Source organism: Filicampus tigris, chromosome 15 (genome assembly GCF_054856515.1).
Source record: "Filicampus tigris isolate MCC_2025a chromosome 15, RoL_Ftig_1.0, whole genome shotgun sequence".
NCBI classification, from domain to species: domain Eukaryota; kingdom Metazoa; phylum Chordata; class Actinopteri; order Syngnathiformes; family Syngnathidae; genus Filicampus; species Filicampus tigris.
In genome coordinates, this window is record NC_141231.1 from 465052 (window position 1) to 487907 (window position 22856).

The window sequence follows — 22856 nt, forward strand, 5'->3', positions numbered from 1 at the left end:
GCGCCGAAGGACACGCCCCCACTGCTAATCACCTGGAACACAGAGCAGAGTATGACATCAATACAAAACAGACCATGACAGCCATATATTGACTTTTAGGCAAAGAGTGTGGCTATTACGGTGCCACAAAGTTAGATGATTCACCGTGACAATTAAAACTGCTAACTTGACCCAGATGATCTCAAAATTTCTCATATTTGATGAGTCCAAGCCTGAAGCCATCTATCAACTTTTTTTCCATCGCATTTGGCTTCATTCTTAACTTTTTAGACAGAGAGACATATCAATTTACATGCAAATGACTTACATGGAGAGGAATTTCCCTTTGGTTACTCAGCACGTGGCGCAACCACACATTTTGGGTTCGTGAAACACACCCGAATAAAGACGTTCCTCACCACCACTGGCCATTATCGATATAAACATAATAATGAAATTCGTGGAAATCGACAAAGGCACACATTTACTTCATTTCGCTTTGCCTGTTGCTTTCAGGGGATTTGCGCCAGTGCCCGGGTCTGATTCCGGGTGGCACCGTGGGTGGAGTAAAGGGATGCAACACGCCGAGACATGCAATCATGTCAACTTCAGAGAGTCTGTTGACAGAGTGGACCTGCTGACATCGTCCTCGGCTGTGCTGGCAGTGAGCAGCAATGGACCTCACTTGTTGGAATGTGGCCAACTGGACGGCCTGGCGGGTGTGGTGAGCTCTGCTCTTGTTCTACCATGAGGAGGTAGCCACAATGGCGGTCAGGTTCCAATGGGCTAAACAGCTGCTGGGAGTTTCACTCCCGATCCAGTGTGGCGGGGCTCTGTCGTATTTGCGCCAGAGACTGGGTGGCATGGGCCTCACAGACAATCTGGCCGCCGCGGAAAATCCTAGTCTTGCTGGCCGTTAGGATGAGGAGATCGGAGAGGCGGTGCTTATTCCAGAACCAGAGACGCCAGTTTACGGTGAAACGGCCTCCACGACGCATATTACAAATGGGCAGAGCTGGGCAGTCCGTCCCTGAGCCGGACCGGTCGGACCCTCCGGCCTGGCCGGATGCCCATTTTTGGGGCGGAGGGGTGACAAATTAAAAAAAAATGGCTGGACTAAGCATGGCCGGAAGTGGATTTTAGTCCGGCCCACTAACCGGCCCTCATGCGTGTGACGTGCTCGCGAGGCGGCCAAATTTCATGTCAGCCTACTTGGTGTAAGGCTTCTTTTTAGGCTTCTTTCAAAACAAATTGTGTCCGGGAGGAAAATCAAGCTGTGCGCAGCACTCAAGTATGACACTGGCACATCATGCACTTCCCTACTTCTGGAAATACGCCATAGCAAACCTGCTATGTAGTGGTTTGTTGGCATGCTTTTATTTTGAAAGCAGGGAAGTGTGAAGGAGGGGAGTGTGGAAAATAGGTAACTTGATGCTTGCAGACTTGTCGTCTGTTGGACAAATAAATTATACAATACGACAAAACCAACACCATGGCTCACAATGGAAGTAAGTACACGCAGCTGGGTTGTTGTCTTTCACGACTTAATAACTTGGGGAAGTCTCTTAGATCAGCTTCTTTTTATTGCGTAAACGGCATTGATTCACAGACGAGTTGAATCGCTGATAACTCTTGAAATTATATCACTCCGCACACGTCGCGGGTCACTGAGATCACAGGGCGAATAACTACGCCTGGAAAAGTAGGTCCATACACTACATGAGTATGTACGTGAGTAAGTGGCGCGTTTGAAGCGTGTCCGCAGCAGGTTTGAATAGTAATTTAGCCAGCTAATTGTCTTTAAATAAACCTCTTCCTCTTAGCATCTCTCCTGTGGGGGCATCGTGCACGTATTTTTTTGGGGGGGGGGGGGGGGGGGCCACAATGTTTACGAATATGGCCGGGGGGTTGCGGCCGGAAGGGTACCCAGGTCAAGGGTGGAGGGTCGCGGCCGGACAGGCAGAAAGGGGTCAAGTGTATAGCTCTTGAAATTGGGTTGAAAAGTAACTTAATGAGACGTGGACTTTTGGGTGCCTTTTAACTTAACAAAACCCAGGATTTTTTACAACTCCTTGAATGCCCAGAAAGCCGTGAAATATCACCCAGATTCTTATCTAACAACTCTGCTAGCTAGAATTAGCGACCTTTCATATGTAAATTGGCCATTACCTGCCAAAGCAGCAGGGGTTATGGCTGGGTGGGGGACCAGGGGGAATCGGTGGTGGTGGGAGGTTGTGGGGTGATATGTAGCCTTGCAAAGCGGGGGAAAGTGGTAGCCTTCAGGTATGAAAGGCAAACAACTCTTCACTGACCATTTGTTTGGGGCAGGCCAGCATTCACTAGCCTAAATAACGTTATCTACAGCAGTAATTAGACTTTGTTGTTCACAAACACAGCCTGGCAAAAATAAAAATAAGTTGAAGAAACAAACAGCTAAAAATGACTTCAGAAATATCGACACATCTTGTATCTTTTTTTTTTTTTTAATTTGGCACAATAATAGTAAGTCGCTGATGGTGTAGTGGTACACACGCCTGAGTTGTGTGCGGGCAGCGTGGGATCGGTTCCCGCTCAGTGACGGTGTCTGTGTGCCCTGCGACTGGTTGGCAACCAGTTCGGGGTGTAGACTGCCTTTCGCCCATTGTCTGCTGGGATAGGCTCCAGCACCTCCCCTCGATCCTGTACAGGATAAGTGGTGTGGAAGATGACATGGCATGACAATAATAGAAAACTACAACACTTCATTTTGTCAGTGGTAGCCATGATTGAGTAGCCTAAAGACCATGTCTCAGCTGGCACATTCAACAGTCGCCAAAAGCACTCAGGTACACTATAATGCAGGTCTTATTCTGATCTTTTTTCCATCAAGAGCTCCAAGTGTGTCATTTTGTATAAAAAAAAAAAATATATATATATATATATATATATATATATATATATATATATATATATATATATATATATATATATATATATATATATATATATATATAATCTTATTCCTAATTAATAATGAGTGTTTTCAACCACTGGTCAGTCATATCAACAAAAAGAAAAAAAAAATGTGTTCATTTCATCTATGTTACTCAGACCATGATTGCTTCATCATCCTCACTGGAGATTTTAATCATACTGATCTCAAGACTGTCCGACCAAAACTTCAACATGTACATTTTCCAACTCAACAGCACCGCTGCTCAACTCTGAAGACATCCAAAGCCTGCCCCATCCCCCACATTAGAATGTCAGACCACATCACTGTTATGCTAATGCCAGCATGCAGACAGAGTGTGAATGTTGCCAAACCAGTTTTGAAGCAGCCTGAGAGGGCCTCCACTGCTCCAACACTGGTTTGATTCAACAGAATGTGAAATGTTCAATTTTGCAGCAATAATTACAACAAAATCAAGAAGCAATATTAACCACAATAATGTAGCTGCCCTGGGAGCGCATCAGCCTCCCAGCATGCTTTGCAGATCCGCGTAATGCTATTCAGATCTACATCTTGTAAATGACATCTTAAATGAGCGATTGTGACTGTTACCTCACGTGTTTGTTTCGGCTGTCCCATTGTTTTCTGGTGTACAGTTCCGTTCGTTATCCCGTGATGGCTTTGTTATTGTTTTTGCACCGTGACCGTGCATGATGTGTCGAATGGTGACTTCCCTGCACCTGTCATTGTGTGAGTTAATTCGTAAGCCGTGCTCCTGCTTACGTAAATAAAAGTGCTTTCTACTCTCTCTGATTTGCGAGCGCCACACTGGTGTCATAAGTGGGATTGCAGGATGGCAAACACAGTCGAAGAGATTGAAGAGTTCATCTCGCGGTTGCAGATGGAGAGAGCTAGTATTGCACAGCAAGCGCAACGGAAAAGAGACTAAGATTCCCCGACGGAGCGAGTAAGCGACGCTCTCAAGAACGAAGAGCGGAAGTGATCGGCGAGAGGAGGCGCCTTGCAGAGGCGACAAGCAACCCCCCGCGACGCTCCCTAGAATGGAGAGCGGAAGTGATCGATGAGAGGGGGCGCCTTGCAGAGGCGACAAGCAACCCCCGCGACGCTCGATAGAATGGAGAGCGGAAGAGGAGACAAGCACCGCCTCATATCGAGGATACAACCACAGGGGGCGGTCCAAAGAGGTCACGAGCGACTCTCCACGCCAAGAGAACAGCATGGCTTGCGGCATAAGGGCTCCGACTGAAGTCAGGGAGAGGCCGAGTACGAGAGCGATGACCAAGTTTCCACGCTACAATGGGGAAGACGTACCTTATTCAGGTCCAAATGGCAGCATGCTTCAATGGATGGTCAGCAGAAGAGACGGCGGTCCAAGTTGCTCTCGCGTTGGAAGGCGAAGCACTGCAGATTCTCACCGACCTTCAGTCACACGAGCGGCTTAACTGGCAAGCACTCGAGGGGGCCCTGCTACAGCGCTTTGGACACTAAAACTATGCTGATGATGCCAGAGACAAGTTATCTAACAGACAATGGAGGACGAATGAGAGTTTGGGCGCCTATGCAGCAGATTATCAGCTTCATGCGCGACAAGGTTACAGCACATTCAGTCATGAGGCGCAAGAGGAATAGGCCCTGCAAGCCTTCATTCGGGGCCTTCGACCACAGCAGCTCAAGCAACATGTTCGCCTGCACGCCCCAAAGACATTGCCAATTGCCCTGAGTGAGGCCGAACGTGTCGAGCACATCCTGTGTGACAGCGGGGAAGATAGTGGGCCGAGACACCAAGCCCGCCGCACGGAACTAGAGAGCAGCGCAGAGCAGGAGGACAACGAGGACGATGATGAGGCCGTTCGCCAAGTGTCAGCCACACCTCAACGCCAAATACGGCGACGTCACAAGGGGTCGGTTAGAAAGGAAGGACGCAGTCGACCAGCTGGATGCTTTCACTGTGGAGAACCAGGGCATATGGCACACCACTGCCCAGCCCCAGCGCCAAAGAGTTCTGCTGCTGAGAAGTTAAACTAGGTGAGGGTGGCACAGAGGGAGAACTGCCGCCCATCAACTCCTCCCACACAAACTCACATTCAGTTGCGCCTGGGCCGCCTTGGGCCAGCGTGTGGACCATACTTGTACTGTGACATCAACGGGAGACAGTGCAAGGCCTTGGTGGACACAGGGTCCACCATTTCCCTCATCCGCCAGGGTATCCTACCCGACACGAAAGGCTCGCGACTGCGAGAATGGAGGTCCACCAATCTTCACATCACTACTGTGACCGGAGAAAGAGCCAAAACAAGGGGCACAAAGACTCTCTCTGTTACGGTGGCCGGACAGCAAGTAGATCACAAGTTCTGGTTGGCTCAAATCAGGAACCCTGTATTATAGGGCTGGACTTGCTCTTCAAATGGAAGGCGGTAGTGGCTGCGCTACAACTGGGCTCTGTGGTGGTCCCCCTGCATACCGTTGGTGGGGAAGAATTACAGTCCACATCGTGCAACTGTCGCCAGGCGGGTGTGGTGGTCCCAAAGACCACGACGCAAGATCCACAAACCCCTTCCCCTGAGACGATACAAGCCATCAATGAGCTGTACCAACGAAGCTGCGAAGGATTGGATACGGACCAAAAATGCCAGTTACAAAGATTGCTAGACTGCTTCACTGACATCTTTGCCGCGAAAGACCAAGATTGCACGCACACCAGCCTGGTCCAGCATGAGATTGACACCGGGAATGCGGCCCCCATTCGCCTGCACCCTCGGCGCCTCCCCTTTTCCAAGCCGGCCGCTACAGAGAAACAAATCAAAGAGATGCTGGAAGCAGGGATAATAGAGCCTTTGTCCAGCCCGTGGGCCGCTCCGGTGGTCCTAGTCAGGAAAAATAATGGCACCTGGCGGTTCTGCATGGACTACCGGTGGCTCAATGGAGTCACACGCAAGGACTCCTATCCTCTTCCCTACATTGACGACGCCCTGGACTGCATCTCCGGGTCCTCCTGGTTCAGTTCCCTTGACCTGCGAAGTGGGTACTGGCAGGTGGAGCTGTCCAAAGAGGCCCGACAAAAGACTGCATTTTCCTTGGGTCAAGGATTATGGCAGTTCAAAGTGATGCCATTTGGACTATGCAATGCTCCCACCACCTTTGAACGCTTGATGGAAAGAGTCCTCGTTGACATTCCACACAACCGCTGTGTCGTCTACCTGGATTATCTCTTGGTCCATGCGGCGAACTTTTCGAGCGCACTGGAGCACCTGCAAGAGGTGTTCAGCACCATCCGACAAGCTGGGCTTCATCTCCACCCCAAGAAATGCCACTTGTTCAGGCGAGAGACGGCATTCTTGGGGCATGTCATCAATGCAACAGGGGTGGCCACCGACCCAGCAAAGACAGCAGCCGTGAAAGAATGGCGGAGAACATCAGCGAGCTGCGCAGCTGTCTGGGCCTGGCGTCCTACTACCGCCGACTCATTCGGGACTTTGCCACCATTGCCACCTCACTTCACAGACTGACACAAAAGGGACACATATTTTAGTGGAACGAGGACTGTGAACGCGCCTTCGTTCGACTCAAGACAGCATTAATTGGGGCCCCAGTGTTGGCCTACCCCGACCTCCAGCGGCCATTCATTGTGGACACCGACGCCAACAACGTGGGCGTGGGAGCGGTGCTGTCCCAAGAAGGAGAGCATGGTGAGCAAGTTGTGGCTTACTACAGTTGTGCTCTCAGCCGGCCTGAGCAGAACTACTGTGTCACGCGACGAGAATTGCTGGCATTCCGCCGGTTCCGACCGTATCTTTACAGGCAAAAATTCCTCCTGCACACCGACCATGCCTCGCTCACCTTGTTGCTTCCGAGAACCTGAAGGGCAGCTGGTTTGATGGATGGAGACGTTGCAGGACTATGACTTCCAAGTCCAACATCGGCCGGGATGCCAGCACAACAACGCTGATGCCCTGTCTCGTCGGCCTTGCGCCGACTGTCGACACTGTCAACATCAGGAGGAAGCAGAACCGGTGTCTGCGATGGCAGCAGCCCTTCGAGAAGGCACCACCAACCACGAAGTGCCAACAGTGGTCCCAGATATGGCAGATGTCGACTTGGTGGAGGTAAAATGTGCACAAGAGGCAGACCATGTCCTCGGCCGTGTCCGAGGGTGGCTGACAGCCGGCCAACGACCAGCATGGGTGGCCACCTCCATGCTCGACCAAGATTTAAGATTGCATTATAATGCAATACTTTGCAATATAAGGCAATCATTATTGCAAAATTTCGCAATAGTAGTGCGTTATATATAAACTTTTGCATTACAGTGTGATAAGTTTTCAGTTTTTATTGCAATAAAAGAATTATCGCGAAATAACGCAATGTTACTTTAGAAGCAGAACAAAAGCCTTGCACTGACATGAGCATGAATGACAGTTTGGAGGGATTTTTACGCTCTAGAGATGTCCCAGACAAGTGCATACTTCACACATTCAAAGGCATAAAGTGTGTACTAAATGTTAACGGTTAGTTAACAAAATGAAAAATTGCTATCCACCGTTTTCCTACGCCCCATACGGTATGTATCCTGAATTACACACGCAAAACAGGCTGGTCGTGTTTCTGTCAGTTGTCAGTGAAATGACCATCCTGTGGTGTAATCCATGGTATTACATGTGTTGAACCAATAGAGGGCAGACTATGCTTGCGAGTAGAACATTACCGCAGTGAACGCACATGAAAAAGAAAAAAAAAGGAAACTATAGGGTTGTTGCAGGCAGTTTATAAAGGCGTCTCCGTGGTATCGCAGAAGAGAGCAGTGGGCTTTCGTTTTAGAGGAACCCAACACAGCACATCCTTCGGTACTTGACCGGGTTGGGGACAATTACAGGGACGGATGAAAATCCATTTCCGTGCTTGCTTAATCCGTCCTTTAAAAAAAAAAAAAAAAAAAATGTTCATCCTCCATCCAAAATGGGCGTCTTTCTGGGACGGACGGAAGAACCTGGGCATTCCATCCCAAGGACGATTTGTCTGATGATTTGTCTCCCAGAGACTTGGTTGGAACCAGCAATACCAGACTCTGATATTGAAGTTGATAATTTTATGGTGATCTGAAAGGATAGAAATGAGAATGGGGGAGGTGGGTATTGATTAGATCAGACCTGGTGTTTAGATTGAGATCTGATTTAAATTATGACACTTTTAATTCCCAAGAGTAAACCGATAGGTGTTGGTTATAGACCCCCCCCGAACAAAGGGATTACACACTACCGCTTTTGTCAGGATGTTAATGGGGTTAAGGTCTGGGTACTGAGATGGCCATGGGAGGGGCTTAATTGTGTGTATGGTGAACCATCTATACAAGTTTCAAGTTTCGGTATGAGGGTATGGTTCTGCAACAAAATATATATTTTAAGTATCGCTGGGCGATATGGCCCAAAATTCTTATCACGGTATCGTTGCATCCCTTCACGGTATCAGTATACATATGAAATATAAGGTAAAATATCTTTCATTAAGATTAATTTAATGAATGAATCATTTCTGAATAGGTTAATTATGTATTCCAGTAAAGTGCACATCTACATTTCTTTAAACAAATATATATTTTATTAAATCTACACAAACCACAGTAAAAAAATAATACAATGCACATCTATATTTCTTTACAGAACTAAATATAACCATTATTAAAGCTAAATAAACCAAAGTAATGTCAAAATTATTTGCAAAAGTCAAAACTTTGAACCAAGAATAAAGTAATGTCATATACTTAAAGGATAAATACTGCAAACTGGATAGGATTCTCAATCTTTTGAGTAAAAACATGTCCTTCACCTGAACAGATCCTTTTGTCACCAATGAACACTTTTCACCATTGCTTTCACATCGGGCCTCTGTGCAGGACCATCAGATATCACTGCTGTTGTGGTAGTTGCTGGAGTGGATGTATCAAACGCTGACTGAGCTAAAAATAAACAAATATTAAACAAGCAAATTTATTACAGTTTCCCAAATGAGCATCTGCATAATAACAAAATAACTTTTGAGTTATTAAACACCTAAATATGATACCTGCTTTGGACTTTGTGGTTGATTGTCCTCCTGGTCATCAGTCAGATGATGAAGGAATGTTTCTTATTGCAGTGCTTTGGACAGGCATAGTGGAAGTAGATGTACAGGTGTCTGTGCTTGGCGTCGTGAAACTGGGTGAAGCAGCATGTGACCGAGCTACAAACAAGGAATAATAAAAGAACGTCATTTTATTATGTCCAAACACATCTGAGTAAAACCGCAGGTAAGAAATGTTCACTTACAAGTTGCATGTTCAGGATTTGAAGAGACAACCTTAGCAAGAAACCTTCTAAGTGAGCCTGAAAAAAGGACAATAAAAGTACTAAGGTATAATAATTAATAAATCATCAACAGACTCATTATTTTCTTATAACATTTAAACTGACACTTTCGTGCTGTATAAACAAGTGCAACTGAGGCAAGTAAGTATGTAGTATCTTATTATCTACACATCATCGCATATTTGCCTCAATACACATTATATTAAATGTATAGCAGACCCGGCTGCATACGGCACTGGATAGCATCTTACAATTACTTCTATGGAGAGTTCAAATTTGTACAAAAATTCAATGAATTAGCTTCATTTTATTGCAGTTAGTCATTGCAATAGCATTAGCAGGCAGAAGCTAGTCTACATGGTGGACTAGCTAGTTACAACTTAAACCGGTACATTATAACACAAACATAAACAACTCTACTGTCTTTCGTTTTTCACTCCCAAAGGATAGCTCCTCTTCATCTTACTGTTTACACAAGAAGCGCTGGCAGCAGCACACGTGGGCCGTGACCTGCCTCTCTCTCTCTCGCTCTCTCGAGTGTTGCCAACTCCTCAGAAGGAAAGTAGCTATTGGCTGCCATAAATGTTTCTAGAAGTCGCTAAATGACGCCATCACCCAATTTGGATAGTTGTACTTTTGACTGTACAGTTTAAGGCCCTGATACACCAAAACGACGTTCACCAGCAGTGACAGATGCTTACCCCCTGTGGCGTCCGGCCGGCTGTCGGCACATCACGCTGGCAAAACACACCGCAACAACAGACAGCGACGCTGACCATTAAAGTACCTTCTGCGCATGCATAACATGTAATACCCTTCCATACCATCGGCGGCGGTAGTCACCATTTCTCAAGGTTAGAAAACTCCAACCGGAAAGGTGTTGGCCGGGGGCTGATTATAACAATGTAAACAATGCATTCGGCTCTATTCTTTGCTCACGATGAACTCCCACGCGAAGTAAACCATCACGTTCTTGACACGGTATTGTGAAATACTTGTCAACCCTCGCTCTTGTACTTGTAAGAACAAGGCAGCGGAGGCGTGCTCACTGTTTTTCCGCCTTTGTCATTTCACGTTGGTGCTCCGCGCGCTAATTTGCTCGCTAACAGCCAGAGTGACCAAATGTCACGACTGGCGATGCCGATTCAGCATACGTAAACGCCCCCAAGACTAATCTATGTGAAATAAGATTCTCTGGTCTGATGAGACCAAGATTGAACTTTTTGGTGTTAATTATAAGCGGTATGTGTGCAAGGCTTCTGTTGGACCACTCTGCCATAAAGCCCCCGACCAGTGGAGGGCTGCAGTGATAGTTGACTTTGTAGAACTTTCTCCCATCTCCAGTTTCCTCAAAGAGTATTTTTTTTCAACCTCGTCTTTTTTTGTTTTTTCTTTTTCTTGGTCTCGCCTCGAAACCTCCAGTGGTGCGTGCGGCGTTCTGCATTTTTGCCCAGTCTGACTCTGTCAAGGACAGCCTGAACGTGGTCGCCACCAAAGCCGCCTCCTTGAGCACACAGAACCTCCTGGGCTTTTTCTTTGGTTGAATTTTATATTTGGACTTCACTTTTTTTTCCTTCTCCTGGCGTCCTGTGATGCCACCCTTATCGAGGCTACCCTCTCCTCTCATGTTTGAATGACATCCAACCAAAAATAAGTGCAGCAATTTCCTAAGTGGTACAGTGGGTGCATAATTTTGGTGGGAATATACAGTAAAAGCTTTGCATTAGAGATAGACCAATATGCTTTTTTCAGGGCCGATACCGATTATTCGTGATCAAGGCGGCTGATAATCAATATATGAAGCCGATATTCATTCGTAGAAAAAAGGGTTAAAGTGGTGTCGAAATTTTGAAAAATAAAACCTCCGGCATTTGACTTAGTTTAAATGCCTTTGCACATTTATATTTAAAAAACTTTTGTGATTTAACTTTTTAGATCTTAGAAAAAAGACAACTTTGTTTTAAAAGTCAAACAAAAAGTGCCCGGAGCTCCCAGGCTCAGATGCATGTCTTATAGTTCAATGAAAACAAACATCTCCTTAAAGTTTACTACAGTAAATGGTTTTCTAAAAATACACTATAACTGAAATGATTATCTTTCACACATCTTTGTTTTAAAGTTAAAAAAACAGAAAAGTGCATCCTCAACGCAGCTAGTAGCCAGTAGGCTTGTCAAAAATATCGATACTTCGGTACATAATCGATACTAAACATTTTGAACGGATACAATACTAGCTTGCTGTGGCATCGATATTACCAATACCAAACATTTTCATGACATGTTGGTTACACACAGACACACACTCACTCACTTTTTTCTTTTATCAACATGTCGTTCACAAAGCATTCACCTCTGCGTTGTGAAAATGACAGAGCAGTTAGCTTCAAGGCAAGACATCTTACTGTGGCAAGCAGAACTGCCCTTTGTGTTTATAAGACATAGAAGGGCTCATAATAAAGTTACAAGTGCTTGTCAGTAGTTTCTTCTGCATTTCCGCTTCCTCTCACGAGCGCGCAGTGCGAAAACAACAACAACATCCATGGCTACCGGCGATTCTGCTATTTGCTCAGGCAAGTGAGCGTTTGGTTAATAAATCGGGCAAAAATAGATCTGCAGTGCAGTGTGTGCTCTGCATGTACAATACAACTTGTGAGCAAGTAAATCAATGTCTGAAAGGCATCCCTTTTTTTCTCCTCTACAACGGACCTCTGGTTCAGCCGGACTATGCATCCGTACTTAAGCTTGACAGTGCATTGTATTATTGGGGGGCCGTTTTGCACAAATCATTGATTTATGTTTAAGACCAGGGAGAAAGGTGAAAGTTTACAGACTTGACTGACTACCTTCTCTCATGTTGATGATTTCGTTTCAGATGGTATATGCACTTTCTTCTTTCATTATTGGTTTAATTAAGAACAGATCTGAAATCTATTGTGTCAGTAAAATGCCGTTAATCCCAATGGATTGTTCTGTGTGTATTAAGTTAAATGGACTGGAATTTTTAAAGAAAGAAAAATTAAGTTTAATGAATAAAAGACATTCAAAATAGTTTTCATTATTTTTATTTTACAAAAAAATCGTAATTGGAAAATCGGGTTTGAGAGAAAATAATATGGATATTCTTGTTAGGCAAAATCGAACAGCCCTAGTCTGTTTAATACCATGAATTTCTGACTCGCCTTCTGCTGTGCGTGCCCGTCTTCTGCCGTGCTCTAGCGAGAGAGACACAGGCAGCTTTACGCTGATTGGCTGTTACCCACTGCACAAGGAACCAATCAGATGGTGCTGTGGGTGGGCCAATCTGCTTTGGAGGCAGGGCCAGTTGCGCAGCACAGAGAGACAGAGAGCGAGAACCACGCCGCAGCAAGTTGCAATAAACCAGCTTTTAATTTATCGGCGATACCGATAATCACCAAAATGCCAAATATCGGCCCCGATAATCGCCCTGGCCGATAATCGGTCCATCTCGACTTTGCACATGTCATTCAACGTCAATCGGTACGCCACTCACATTTCATTCCATACACTCATTCCTCCCTATAATTATTCCACACACTTACCTTCACCTGGCTCATTTGTGTCCACATTCAGTAAGGTTTTCAGTAGTATAAAATGGGTGATTTTTGTGTATAAACAGATACAGAAATACAATGTGAGTTGTGTGTTTTCAAATCAGTGTTAGTCCCTAATCTGGTAACTCCTTTATGTAAAGACTAATTCAAGGAGTATTTTTCCAGCCATTTTTACCTAAAAATAATCAAAAAAGGCATGGTGCGCCCTAGAGGTGATCAAGATAGAGTATAGGCCAATCGAGTTGCCGTCTACTTATTACATCATTTTTACAAACCTTTTCACTCAACGTATTGATGCAGCCCGCATAAAGCCTAGATTAAACTGTTGATAAACTCTTGATAAAAACACAAAAATCCACTAGTCTGGGACAATTCACGCAGCTTGTTCAATTGTCTTAAAAGACGGGAAACGCGCACCGCCATCTTGAAGTGTCGGCTTGCCAGTCATTTTAAGGGAGACGTATTATGAAAGCGTAGCTGTTGTCACAATAGAACGAGCCAATCATTGTTTTGAGAGCACAGTGAATTATATTTTAGTAAGTACGCTGTGAAAATGTATTGGTGTGTGTACATGGTGTTTCAGTTAGTCTGGAAGCAATTTGTGTTGACCTAAGTTGTGACGTTGCGCTGGATAGTTGTGAAGGATGATCGCATAAAAATGTACAACCCCAATTCCAAATCATGTTCAACCTATATTTCATTAACTATACTACGAAGACAAGATATTTAATGTTCAAACTGATAAACTTGATTGTTTTTCGCAAATCACGAACTTAGAATTTGATGGCAAGTTAATGATTATTTGCTAAAAACTAAATACATAGTAAAAACTAAAATACGATACTAAAAAACAACAACAACTATAATTTAGACAAATTGGCACACAACTTCCAGAAATTAGAACGTGGATCAGGGCGTTCCCTTAAAACATCAGAATACCTAGTCTTTATAGATAAACTACCACCTTCTCAGCAAAATAATAAAGAGACACTCTTAACTGACTTCATGAGAAGATTTAATTTGATATATATATGGAGAATGAAGAATCCTAAGAGCAGATTGTTCACTTGGAGCAATAAAACTGGCTCTAAGCAGTCTAGACTAGATTTTTGGCTGATATCTGATAGCTTAAAAAGTAATACTGTTGATGTTCGCATCTGCCCAACACCGTTATCTGACCACATTTTCGAGCTACTGGAAGCTTAATTGTTCATTATTACATAGGATCAAAATTCAAAGTAAAAGTTAGGAATATGATCTCACTCTACTGGTCTAAAGCAAACCAGGAAAACCGATTCGGGCTTAACTGGGAACTTCTAAAATATGAGATGGGAAAATTCCTTAGAAAGAGTGGTGCTCAATCAGTAAAAGACAGGAAAGAAGAGGAGTTAAAGGTTGTCCCTAGCTTAGCTAACTTATACAATAAAGACCCTCTTTCCCTAACAGAAGAAGAAAAGAAGGAACTTTCTCTCTCGCAAATTAAACTTGATGATTTATACCGCCAAAAATCAAAAGAAGCTTTCATTAGGTCTTGCTCCAAGTGGCTGGAAGAGGGGGAGCGAAACTCTCATTATTTCTTCAACCTTGAGAAACATCATTCCACCAATAATAATATTAATAAATTAAACAATAATGGAATTATTATTGAAGATCAGCGCAAAATAGCAGATTTTTGCTCAAATTTTTATAAAGGGCTGTACAGCTCAAAATGTAATTCTACAGCTGCTGAGAATTTCCTAAATTCCCTCTCAGTTAAGATGATAAGTGAGACGGACAGAGTTATGTGCGACAGGCTTATATCCCCCCCAAGAAGTACAGGATGTTATAAATCAACTTAAAAACAATAAATCTCCAAGTGTTTTGCTTCCGAATTCACTCCTTTTTTACATGAAGTTTTTGTAGAATGCATTAGTAATGAATGTCTTCCCACTACAATGACCCAAGGAATAACTGTCTTAATTCTAAAACCAAATAAGGACAAACTACTCTTGGATAATTGGCTGCCAATTTGCCTACTTAATACCGATTATAAAATTATGGCTCTTTTATTAGCCAGAAGATTAAGGCTAGTTTTAGACTTGATCATAGATGAAACACAGTCAGGTTTTATGAATAAGAGGCATATTTTAAATAATATTAGACTTGTTTTAGATATTCTTGATTATCCAGATATGGTGGAGGACAAAGGGCTTATGCTATTTTTAGATTTCTACAAAGCATTTGATACTGCTGAACACCCATTCATCCTATAGTCCCTTAAGAAATTCGGTTTTGGAAGATATTTTTCTCAGCTATAAAAACTCTATACAAAAACAGTAATAGCTCAATTAAATTAACAGGTGGCATGTCTCCCAGATTCCATGTCTCCAGAGGCATTAGAGAAGGGTGTCCAGCTTCACCGTACCTCTTCCTACTCGTATCTCAGCAACAACATCTTAGGCAGAGAGCTTACGATACGACGATATGACACTCTTTCTAAGGGATGAAAACCAAGTCTCTATTGCTATAAGTACTATAAATAAGTTTTCCAAGGCCTCTGGTTTGAATCTAAATCTAAGTAAATGTGAAATTATGCCTATCAAGAACTGTTTGAAAACATTCATCTGTAGCATCCCAGTAAAAAATGAATTGGCTTACTTAGGTATTAAAATGACTAAAGACCAACAAAAAAGATCTGTGATGAATTTCAATCCTATTATTGAAAGAACAAAAAACAAGCTAAACCAGTGGCTCTTGGCGGGATCTCTCTCTCAGAGGTAGAATTCTCTCTAAGGCAGAAGGCATTTCTCGCTTAACATATGTTTCTCTGTCCTTGCATTTGGATAAAAAACTAATTGCTGAAATTGACAAGCTACTAACAAAACAAGGAAACAAGGAAAAATAGAACTTATGTGAAGAAATCTAACAAATGACTTTGAAAATGGTGTCTTCAATTTTATAGATTTCTGCACTCTAACACATTCAAGCTAAACTGGCTGAAACATTTTTTTTTAATCCCAATGCTATATGGAATGTCATACCTTTTCATATTTTGTCAAAACTGGGTGGATTAAACTTTTTCTTGGCCTGTAACTATAATATTGAAAAAATCCCTATAAAAATGTCATCCTTTCATCGTCAGGTTTTCCTTTCATGGTCTCTCATTTTCAAGCATAACTTTTCACCTCACACATATTTTATTTGGAACAATAAAGATATATTATTTAAACACAAATCACTTTTTATTGAAAAATGGTTTAATATCATTTTTGTGGCTCAATTATTTAACAGGACTGGTCATCTTTACTCTTACAGTGAGTTTCTTGAGGACGACAATATACCTGTGTCACCTGGAGAATATGCCAAAGTCTTTGGAGCCATTTCTCCTTGTGTTTGTATGTTATTTAGATCACAAACAGTGGAAAACCAACGTTTATCTTTGACTGACACTATAATTGGAAAGATTTGCTTGTCCTCTACTCATAGAACAATAAAGATATTCGATCTTTGTTCAAAAAAAGAACTCATGACTATTCCATATGTGATTTCGTTCTGGAATAAATATGTGGAACACATTGACTGGAAAAGGGTATGCTTGTTGCCCAATGCTTATTTGTTGACCAACAAAGTTAAAGAAATTTCATTTAAGTTCATTAATAGATTTTACCCCTCCACTGAACACATTGTAAAAAGATTTAAAAAAAACATTGATGTAAAATGCTCCTTTTGTTCTATGGATACCGAAACAGTAACTCATTTATTTTGGCTATGTCCTATTATTCAAGTTTTAAGTTTACATTTTTGGTCAGATATTTAATAATTCTGATAAAGATGTTCAACTGTTTTGGAAAGATGTTTTGCTTGGTCTCTATGACTTTAAAAGAAATAAGGCAAAATCCAACAAAACTTTTATTATCAATCTTATCATTTTTCTGGCTAAATTTTACATTCACAGATGTTAACTCATGCATAGTAGTATTCATTTCGTTGCTTTCCATTGTGAGATCAAGCAATACATCAAATCTATAGTTTTCTCATAACCAAAAGGCTATCAGAACGTTGAATATCTGTAAACATTTTAATATTTTTTGTAAACTTGTATTCCCCCTGCCATATTAGCATTTTAGTATTTCATTTTAATTTTATTTTGGTTTGGTGTATTTTTATTTGGTTGTTATTTAAGATTGGTATTTTGATATTATTTGCACTTGTTACAACTGATTGTAAGATCCTTTATAAGATATGCAACTGCTAATTTGTTAAATTGCATTGAAATGTTAATAATAAAAAAATAAAAAATGAAAAAGTTGACAAGCTGGCGAGCTCAGGTCATTTCAAAGCTAAAAAAAATTTTTTTAAATACACGACGTCCCACCGCTCCAAAAGCATCATTCATGCCGCGCCGCAGCAACCACGCCCAGAAACGCTCCCAACGCAGTTGGTGTGAACGTAGCATTGTCTGCTGTGTGGAGTTTGCGTCTTGTAATACTGTATATGCCATGAAAAGGTACCTCGTGGAGGGGAGCATGGCCAAAAATTTCAACAGAACCAACGTTAGATGACATTTGAATTACAAGCAATTGGGAGACTATGGTGAGTTTACGAGGCTTGCTGCATTGAATAAAGTCAAGGCGAGCAGACGGCGTATGGCACACATGCTGTGGCTTGTTATGCATGATGCGTTACTGTCACAATGCAGTATAGTCACCATAAATAAATGGAAAAATATACAGATATTACATGTGATCGGAATTGGTATGCGCCGATCTCACTCATGCATGATCGGTATCGGTGTCACAAAACCTGATCGGAACATCCCTAATTTTATATTTATCCATCCATCCATTATCAATACCGCTTATCCTCACAAGGGTCGCGGGGCGTGCTGGAGCCTATCCCAGCTGTCTCCGGGCAGTAGGCGGGTGACACCCTGAATTGGTTGCCAGCCAATCGCAGGGCACACAAAGACAAACATCCGCACTCATAATCCCACCTAGGGGCAATTTAGAGAGTCCAATCAACTTATCATGCATGTTTTTGGAATGTGGGAGGAAACCGGAGTACCCGGGAGAAAACCCACGCAGGCACGGGGAGAACATGCAAACTCCACACAGGGAGGCCGGTGCCGGGGGTGTGCGAGTGAGAGGAGTAGCATACGACGAAGGATCCGTGTGTACTTATGAAGAAATGTTGCACTGTAGTTGATGTCAACTACGGCCCACATTAGCCAACACAGCAATAATGTGTTATTACAACACGTAATAATAAAAAAGAAGATAACTAAGATATGTCTGACGTCGAGTCTTTGGAAGATGTTACAATACAGTTCAATCGGACGCTTCTAATTTATTTTCCCAAGCCACACAGACCCGCAACATAAGGATGAAAGAGAAGAGCCGCGGGTTGCCGATCCCTGCTTTAAACTTTAAAGGGACGGTGGGGCCGGGATGGCCATGTTTTCACTAACTTTTATATATTTTTTGATCAGGAAAATGAAAAGAGTTGCCATTTTCTATTTTAGCCATTAATTTGGGAGAAATTAGGAAATAAGTGACTCCATGAATAACGCCTCTCGTTAATTAGGGCAATGGCCGCGCCCCCTACCGTTCTATCCTTGTTCGGCCAGAGTCACGGGAGTAACCGATTCCAAACTCTCCATTGGAAATCATTGTACTTTCATTGCTTAGAACATCCAAAAACGACAATCAATGCACCAAAATGTATGTGGACATCATTTTCATCAGGGGTTGCACTACAGCATGCTTAAAATGTTGGGGGACCACACCAGAAGACAGGCTGCTGTTGATAATGGCCAAAACCGATATTCCAATTGTCGGGACAATCTCCTTAAAGAAGTGTGGAGGAATGGAGTCATAAGGGGAGCCCGATGGTTTCATATGGCAAACCACTGCCTCCAAAAATGTCAATGAAACCGGATCAAAGGAATCGAACACTGCTGAACAAGGAACTTGGACAGAGGGGTCAAATGTGGCGTTCGAAACAAGAGCCCTGGCTGTAGCAACCTTGTCAATGAAAAACTGCACGAATCTATCGCACAATTCAGCCTGTCTTTTTTCCATCTGCGTTCAGCTCTGCGGCATTCCTGTAAAGCTGTGTGAGTGCTCTCATTAAACCATGGCTCCGGTCTAATTTTTTGCCGCATAATTTCTAATGGAGCCATGAAGTCCAAAATATTATGGCAAGATGAATGGAACCAAGTGCTGAGCTCCTCTGTGTTTGAAGAGGGAACACAGAGCTGATCAAAGGCATCAGAGAACTGACTAGCAGTGAGGTGGTTAAAAACCCGGCCGGGCCTTGCGCTCACTAGCATTAGCACTGACAGCACTGGAAAACATTACATCAAAGAGCACAGTCATTTGATCAGAGAGCACATTGTCCAAAACTTTCAAATTTGAGACCGATTGACCATCACAAAGGACAAGGTCTAAAGTATGTCCTTGTTTGTGAGTGGAGCCAGCCACGCACTGCACCAAATTGAAAAGAGTCAATGAGTCTTAGAAAGTCCTTTGCCAGTGGTTTTTCAGGACAGCACACGTGAATATTAAAGATGCGATCATATCGCAACATGATTTCGGCGAGAAGATTTGAAAAGTCATTCAGAAACTCCTTGTGAATTTGGGAGGACGGTATATGACAGCGCAGAGCACAGGGATGGCACTGGCAACTTCAAAGAAAGTGCCCTCAAAGCTGCTGAAGGCTGTGGCGAATATACACTGTTTACATTTAAATTTGCTTTTTAAAACAGCTGCCGTTCCTCCACCTTGGCCTGAAGTTCTCGGCGCGTCCAAATGAGAGCACACAGGCGGTAATAGTTCAAGCATCGCACTGCACTCACCGGCGCCAGTCCAAGTCTCCGTCAGGCAGACGAAATCCAAGTTGAAGGAAAGAAATAGCTCCCTCAGGGTAAACGATTTGTTCGTCAACAACTTGCTACCACGTTTGCCTCGGCGCCGTTTTCGCCGCAGTGGTAGCGCTGGGAGATGGAAGAGGTCCGCCGCAATGTCAGCGGGCAGTGTCTCTTTCCAGTCGTGCTCAAACGCACCCGAACTTCCAACGCCGCATCGCAAGTCCAATAAAGTCTTGTGATCATACACAAGCAGAGAGTTTGTGAATGAAGCACCAATCAGCCAAACTGTCAAGAGGGTCGCCAAAGACACAGGCGCACTTTCTCCCAACTTGACAAAAAAAAAATGTTGCTATTAGCTTTTTAGTCATCACTGGGGTCGGCCATTTTCACGGTCACGTCTTTCAACTGAAAATCATATCACAGTTGCTCAGGGCTCACGTAACGACCAATCACAGCTCACCTGTTTTCTGAAACTGAGTCATGATTGGTCGTTATTTGAGCCCTCAGCGCATCTGTGATGTCATTTTCAGTTGACAGAAGTAATAAAATGGCCAACCCTTGATATGGTAAAAAATGGATGGATTTTACAACTTAACTCATATTCCACAAACACAATATTAATCAGAATGCCTTGTTTGAACTAAAATGATGTGTACTAAGCACACAATTTCCGACCAAAATGAGACTTATACTCCAGTGTGACTTATATATGTTTTTTTACCACTTTATTATGCATTTTATGGCTGGTGCGACTTGTACTCCGGAGCCACTTATAGTCCGGAAAATACGGTACTTGAAACTGCATTGTTTTTTTGCCATCAAAATTGCTTTTTTGGGTTTTTAGAAGAAAAGTGCTGTTTATATATTTGAGCTGTGATAAAAGCACAAAAGACTGGTGTTTTATTTGAAATATTTTGTCTTTTCACAAAACCTTGTTTCTCAGTTTTTTTTTTCCAGAAACAGGATTTTCAGTTATACTTGATTATGTTCTACTGCAGATTAAAGAATGACAAATGGTAGAAATAAACTTTTTTTTCTGATGAACGAAGAGAGCCTCATCTTTTCCTTTGGTACGTTCCATATCTATATAGCCACAAAACACAATATTCTGTGGGCCTTCAAATATAAGTCAAAATCCTCTAAAATGGCTGGCACTCAGGGGCTTGGCTGTGCAACAAATGGCTGGCATTTAATGAGTTAATGTCATGTTCCCATCATGACCCTATCCATTTGAACCACAAAGGTTGAGTGTATTATAAACAATACAAATACAGTATTCAATCACAAGCATCTGCCTGTTACATATGTCACGACTGATATAAGTGACCAGCCCGCAACACACACAAACAATGAATACCTGTTTGTATTTTAAGCGACCACTTCATACAATAGTTTGAGACCTCACCACCCATTTACGTACCTTGACCATTGTGCTTTACAACCACAGTACCACAATATTTATAATTACACATGTACAAGTGAAAATAGACAAGTGCGCAGTCTCCATTGCCAAAATGCAGAATGAATCATCAGCGCATCACTCAATGTGAGTGAGCTGGATGGAAAGCCGTCTTTTATAAAGCAAATAGTGCTAGTTAAATCAGATGGCCATTAACAGGGCCAAGTACACATTCATACTTGGATATTTACATATTTGTCGCTGTCATGTGAAAAACACATATCTCCATTTTTTTTCATTTTCTTATTTTTACCTGAATCATGTTTCCGCGTGACGGAAATCACATTAAAGTGAAAATTTAAAAAGTTTCCAAAATTGGAGATAAGTGTTTTTCACAGGACATCGACGAACAGGAAAGATTTAACCTGACGCGCGCTCCACCTTCTGCGTGCAGTCTGACAGACGGACACAGAATTGGAGCACCTTCGCTGTATTCAATTCAATTCAATTTATGTATTTGAAGGGACAATGCAAGTTGATGAACGTCGTAAACAAAATGCAGATGTAAACAAGCCAGGTGTACCTGTAGGAGCAATAAAACATGCCTTTGCGCTGTCCCGGATGAAATTTTTACCAGCAAACAGTGAAAAACGAGAGCAATTGCTACCATAAAGGTTGCACTGTCAAGTCCACTGTAATCATATTTTTTCCCCAATGCATTTCAACAACCATGACTTCTATGCATATTTTCACAATTGGCAGGCCACTATGCCATGCAAAAAGCGGTGGTCCACTGTACAACGAATCAATTTTACACCCAAAGACCCATGATAAATGTTGGGATATTTGAAAGATCCTCAATGTGGAATAAGAAAGCTACAGATGAAATCAAGTCTAACCTTAATCCATTGAAAAGTTGTTTAGACTTGTCCAGGAGATAGCAAAAGTCTGTGACTGTCTTCCTGTCACCAAAAGGAATATCATCCTCAATTTCAGCTCCAGTCATGACAGCAATCATGTACACCTAAAACAAAAACAGAGATACAGATGACATGATAATCTGCTGCTGTAAGGATGGATTCACACGAGGCAAGAGTTTCCCCACACTGGGTAGCGGTGTGCAGAGAGGTTGGAAAAAAATGACACAATTATTTAAATTTCCAAATTTAAGAAAAGGGAGAGAGATCTACATGCAGTTAACAGCAAAAATAGTCTTTAAAATTATTCTTATTTTCTTGGCTAATGTCAACTAGCAGCTGGTCGGTTAATTATTGGATTAATTTCGCTTCGATAATGCTTTTCCAAGAAGTGGAGTTTTTGTAAGGTTCAACAAACTCTGAATCTTTCCTCTTGACCACTTCTGCATGTGGTGAGCAGTATAAATCTAAAAAGCACACAAGGGCTGGGTGATTTATTAATTACTAATTAATTGAGTTTTTTGGGGGGGTGGAGGGGGGTTCCAAATAATAAACTTGGTGGGGAGCCCATCCAGGCTGACATACTGGTTTATACTGATGTTATTGCGACAAAGCGAGCGGAGGGAGTCAATTTACAGAAGAGGCACCGTTTTGTCAGTCATTTGGAATTGGTTTGTTTGCAGCATCAGGCAATGAGCAAAAAATACGTCTGCTACAAAATACAGTATGTTCAATGGCTGTTGCAACAAAAAGCTTTTGATGATATCATGGACCATAGATGATAAAATCCCAAAATTACTTGCAATTGTACGTCGAGGAACATTTTCCTTAAAACTGTTCAACTATTTTCT

At 42.6% G+C, this 22856-nt stretch overlaps 1 protein-coding gene across 2 annotated transcripts in view; it reads right to left on the reverse strand.

The window, feature by feature from the left end:
• Positions 1-22856, reverse strand: part of scai (suppressor of cancer cell invasion) — a 97959-nt gene that overhangs the window by 67804 nt on the left and 7299 nt on the right. For both annotated transcript variants that reach the window (XM_086052927.1, XM_086052926.1), the window contains exon 2: positions 21988-22112. In XM_086052927.1, coding sequence (XP_085909053.1) covers positions 21988-22106 — 119 coding nt within the window. In that variant the 5' untranslated portion in view covers positions 22107-22112. The remainder of the gene's footprint in view (positions 1-21987; positions 22113-22856) is intronic.